Consider the following 3,854-nt stretch of genomic DNA (forward strand, 5'->3'; position numbering starts at 1 on the left):
AATACCCATATTTATTTAAACAATTAACCATGTGTTATGTGTAAAATAGAATTTTTAAATAAATTACTATGTGATATAATTTTTATTTGTTGTCAGGAAAAGAATATTTTTATTCCATAATAAACTGATACTACCTAATTAATATTTTTAGTATTAGGGGAGAGGGGGGTTAGTGTGGACATGGGGTTAGTGTGGACATAGTTAATTATTTAAAAACTCGCATTTAAATCTGCCGCCCAGTCTGTTCAGGAAGTGACTATTAACGCCACCGAACACCACGTAAAAGTTGGTTGAAATATTTTCTATAATATGGCCGCCAGTGACAGAAAGTGATTTTGTGTGTTGTATCCATTTATTTCACACGGTAAGTAAAATTATACTAAAATTGAAGTTATTGAACTAATTGTATACCTAAGTTAGTGTATGACTTCTGGAATATTTAATTACTAAATTTGATATGGAATGAGATAAAATTATCATTTTTCGAAACGTCATTCCATTGTTACTGTCAAACATAGCGTTCGGGGTTAGTGTGGACAAACCATCAGCTGTCCACACTAACCCCACAAATGATTATATTTCCAAAAATCATGTGATAAAAATCGCTTTTTTGTTTCAGATGAGGACTTACAGTAGAAAAACGGCGAGAGCTGATATTGATGAAAAAGTTGTAGAGCGTGCAATAAAGGATATCCTAAGAAAAAAAGGAAGCTTGAGAAATATTGCAGAGAAATATGAATTGAAAAAAAGTATGCTTCACAAAAGAGTCATTTTGGCTAAGAGGAACCTTCAAGATGCTAATATACCCTCTGGTGATGATTCAGGTAACGAAGATGAGTTAGAAATTGTTAGCTTGAATGTTTCTGGCGTCAATAAATTTCGAGGTCGCCAAATATTTTCTGATGAACAAGAACAACACATTGTCAATTATCTTAAGAAGGCATCTCGATTACATTATGGCTTGACTTACAAGCAGGCTTGTACCCTAGCTTTTGAGTATGATAGTGCTCTACAAATAGAAATTCCTTCGAATTGGACTAAAAATAAGATAGCAGGAAAGGACTGGATATATTCATTTATGAAACGACATGGAGATTTATCTCTTAGAAAACCTGAAAATACAAGCATAGCACGAGATGCAGCCTTTAACAAATCCAACGTGGATTTATTTTTTGATAATTACATTGGAGTTTTAGATAAATTTAAAGGAAGGCCAGAAAGGACAATAAATTTAGATGAGACAGGTATACCCAAGGTCTTACCACCACCCAAACGTATAGCTGAAAAGGGAAAAAAACAAATAGGAGCTGTGGCCTCTCAAGAACGCGGTGAAAATGTTACAATGTGCGGAATTATAACAGCCACTGGACAAGCAATACCTCCAGTTTTCATATTCCCCAGGAAGAATATGAAAGACCGGTTCTTAGATGGTGCACCAATAGGGAGCATTGGTCTGGCTCATCAGTCTGGCTATATGACTGCGGAATTATTTTTAGAAGTACTAAAGCACATAAAAATGCACTTAAGTGCTTCTAAAGAAAACCCTCTACTGATATTAATGGATAATCATTCAAGTCATATAAGTTTGGAAGCTATAAACTTAGCTAGAGAATCTGGAATTACTCTTTTATCGTTTCCGCCACATTGTAGCCACAAACTACAGCCGCTAGATGTTGCAGTATATGGTTCTTATAAAGCTGCATTACGGGTTGCAATGGGAGACTGGCTTCAAAATCATCCAGGCAGACCTGTACAAATATATGATGTTGCTCAACTGTGTGGTATTGCTTTTCCTGTGGCATTTACAATGAAGAATATAACATCTGGATTCAGATCTGCTGGTTTATGGCCAATAAATCGTCTTGTATTCACCGATGAACAGCAATGAACCCAAGAAATCCTGAAGATCCTGAGCGAATATTAGAAGTTGCTTCAATCTCCACAAGACTGCTACCTGTAGCTCCCATTACGCTTTCACCATCAGTAGCAACTACATCAACAGCTGTAATTACTCCTGAGAGCTGCCGCCCTTTTCTAAAAGCAGATCGCTCATCAAACTCCAAAGCAAGAAAAAATAAAAAGTCGACTATTTACACGAGCACACCAGTAAAAGATCAGTTGGAAGCTGAAAAAGAGGCTAAAGATTTGAAGGAAAGACGTGCGCAAGAAAGAGCTGAAATGCGAGAAAAGAATAGAGTGAAGAAATCTCTTTCCTATGAACCAAAAAGGAGTAGGAAAGAATCTTCCTCTTCCAATTCTTCTACAGAAGTAATACTTGAATCAGAGGATGAAGGCTGGATAGAAGATGATGGTCAGGACAACGATATTTTTATGGACAAACAAATGGAGAAAAATGATTTCGTACTTGTAAAATTTATGGGTAAAAAATCGGTAACACACTATGTTGGCCAAATCGTAGATATTCGAGATGTGGAGGTACAAATTAATTTTTTAAGGAAAAAAGTGAATAATTTCGTATTTCCCGAAGTTGAAGATGTCTCAGTTGTCGACAAGAACGATATTGTCGGAATTTTGGAGCACCCAGTAGACACTGGCACGAAAAGGCACGGAAGATTATTTTCATTTAATATTAATTTCAGTTCTTATAATGTATCGTAGTTTCTTTTTGTTAACATAAAGTTTTCAGTATTCCTGTATATGTTTTACTATGCGTCCACTATAACCCCATACTCTGTCCACTTTAACCCCACCACGGGGTCATTGTGGACAAATTATTGATTCCGATTTGAATCAAAATATTTGTTCTATTAAGAAAAATACAAATAAAATATTCACATCGAAAGTTGAGTTGATGTTTACAGTAAATATGTGAGGTAAGTTCAGCAATAAGAATCTTATACATATTTTTTAATTTGCTAATAAGTAAAAATGGTCCACAGTAACCCCCTTCTCCCCTATGTTGATTTATAAGAGTAATAAGTAAATATGTTACCGGTTTTGAGCGTGAAGGTAATCCAATAATGTTTCACATTATCTACTTTGGCTTAATTTTTAAGTATGTATTAGCAATGTTCTATCTAGTTTTTTCGTGACTCGACTAGTCTTGTATAGCTCCCTTACTACTTTGTTTTTATGGTGTTGGTACGTTCATATTATGCCAAAATAGGAGATGGCAGATTCGAAAACATAATAGCAGAACATGGACTGGAAGTAAGGAACGAAAAAAGCAACCACTACTTCAGTTTTGTCAAGAAAAATAATTAATAGTTTCTAATACGTAGTTTAAACTGCCTCCAAAAGGAGATTATACATTTGGAAGTCTCCCCAAGATAGCCCAGAAAGATTCCAAATTTCGTCTTGATTAATTAATAGAAGATTTCTAATTGCCATAAAATCTGTTAAAACCTACCCTGGAGCAGAAATCGGAGGTCTGATCACAAATCACTGGTAGCTTAAGTAAGAATCAGGCTTAAAAAAATTAAAGACCACATTGAGATTAACACAGTAAGCCATGACGTACTGAAATACAACAACAAAAGTTTTAAGTTATGAGTATACACAACTTAGCCAAATATAAAGGTAAAAGAAGACAGATAAACAGCAGATATACTTAGATAAGATATGGACAAATATTAAAGACACAGCAAAAGCAAGTAAACGAGAAGAAAAATATTGCCTACAGCTGATGAAAAAATAAACTCTACAATATAATAACCAAAAAGGTTATAATAGAATTAACAATTTCATCAAAAGGCAAATAAAAAAGCCAAACAGAAATAGATAAATAAACAGTGCAACCACATCGAAACACTTGAAAGAAAATACGATAGTTTTCATCTACGTAAGATTAAAAATATATCACATACTTAGAAAAGCAAAACACCCGCAAAACT

General features: G+C 34.5%; 1 protein-coding gene across 1 annotated transcript; it reads left to right on the forward strand.

The window, feature by feature from the left end:
* The first annotated feature begins 1,342 nt into the window (after nt 1-1,342).
* On the forward strand, nt 1,343-1,888 carry LOC140435675 (uncharacterized). Its single transcript, XM_072524395.1, has one exon. It carries the CDS (start codon nt 1,343-1,345, stop codon nt 1,886-1,888), a length of 546 nt encoding a protein of 181 aa, XP_072380496.1.
* The last annotated feature ends 1,966 nt before the right edge of the window (nt 1,889-3,854 follow it).

Source organism: Diabrotica undecimpunctata, chromosome 3, assembly GCF_040954645.1.
Source record: "Diabrotica undecimpunctata isolate CICGRU chromosome 3, icDiaUnde3, whole genome shotgun sequence".
Taxonomy (NCBI): domain Eukaryota; kingdom Metazoa; phylum Arthropoda; class Insecta; order Coleoptera; family Chrysomelidae; genus Diabrotica; species Diabrotica undecimpunctata.

Coding starts and splice junctions, on each gene's coding strand:
- LOC140435675 (XM_072524395.1), top strand. CDS start 1,343: ATGTGCGGAATTATAACAGCCACTGGACAAGCAATACCTCCAGTTTTC.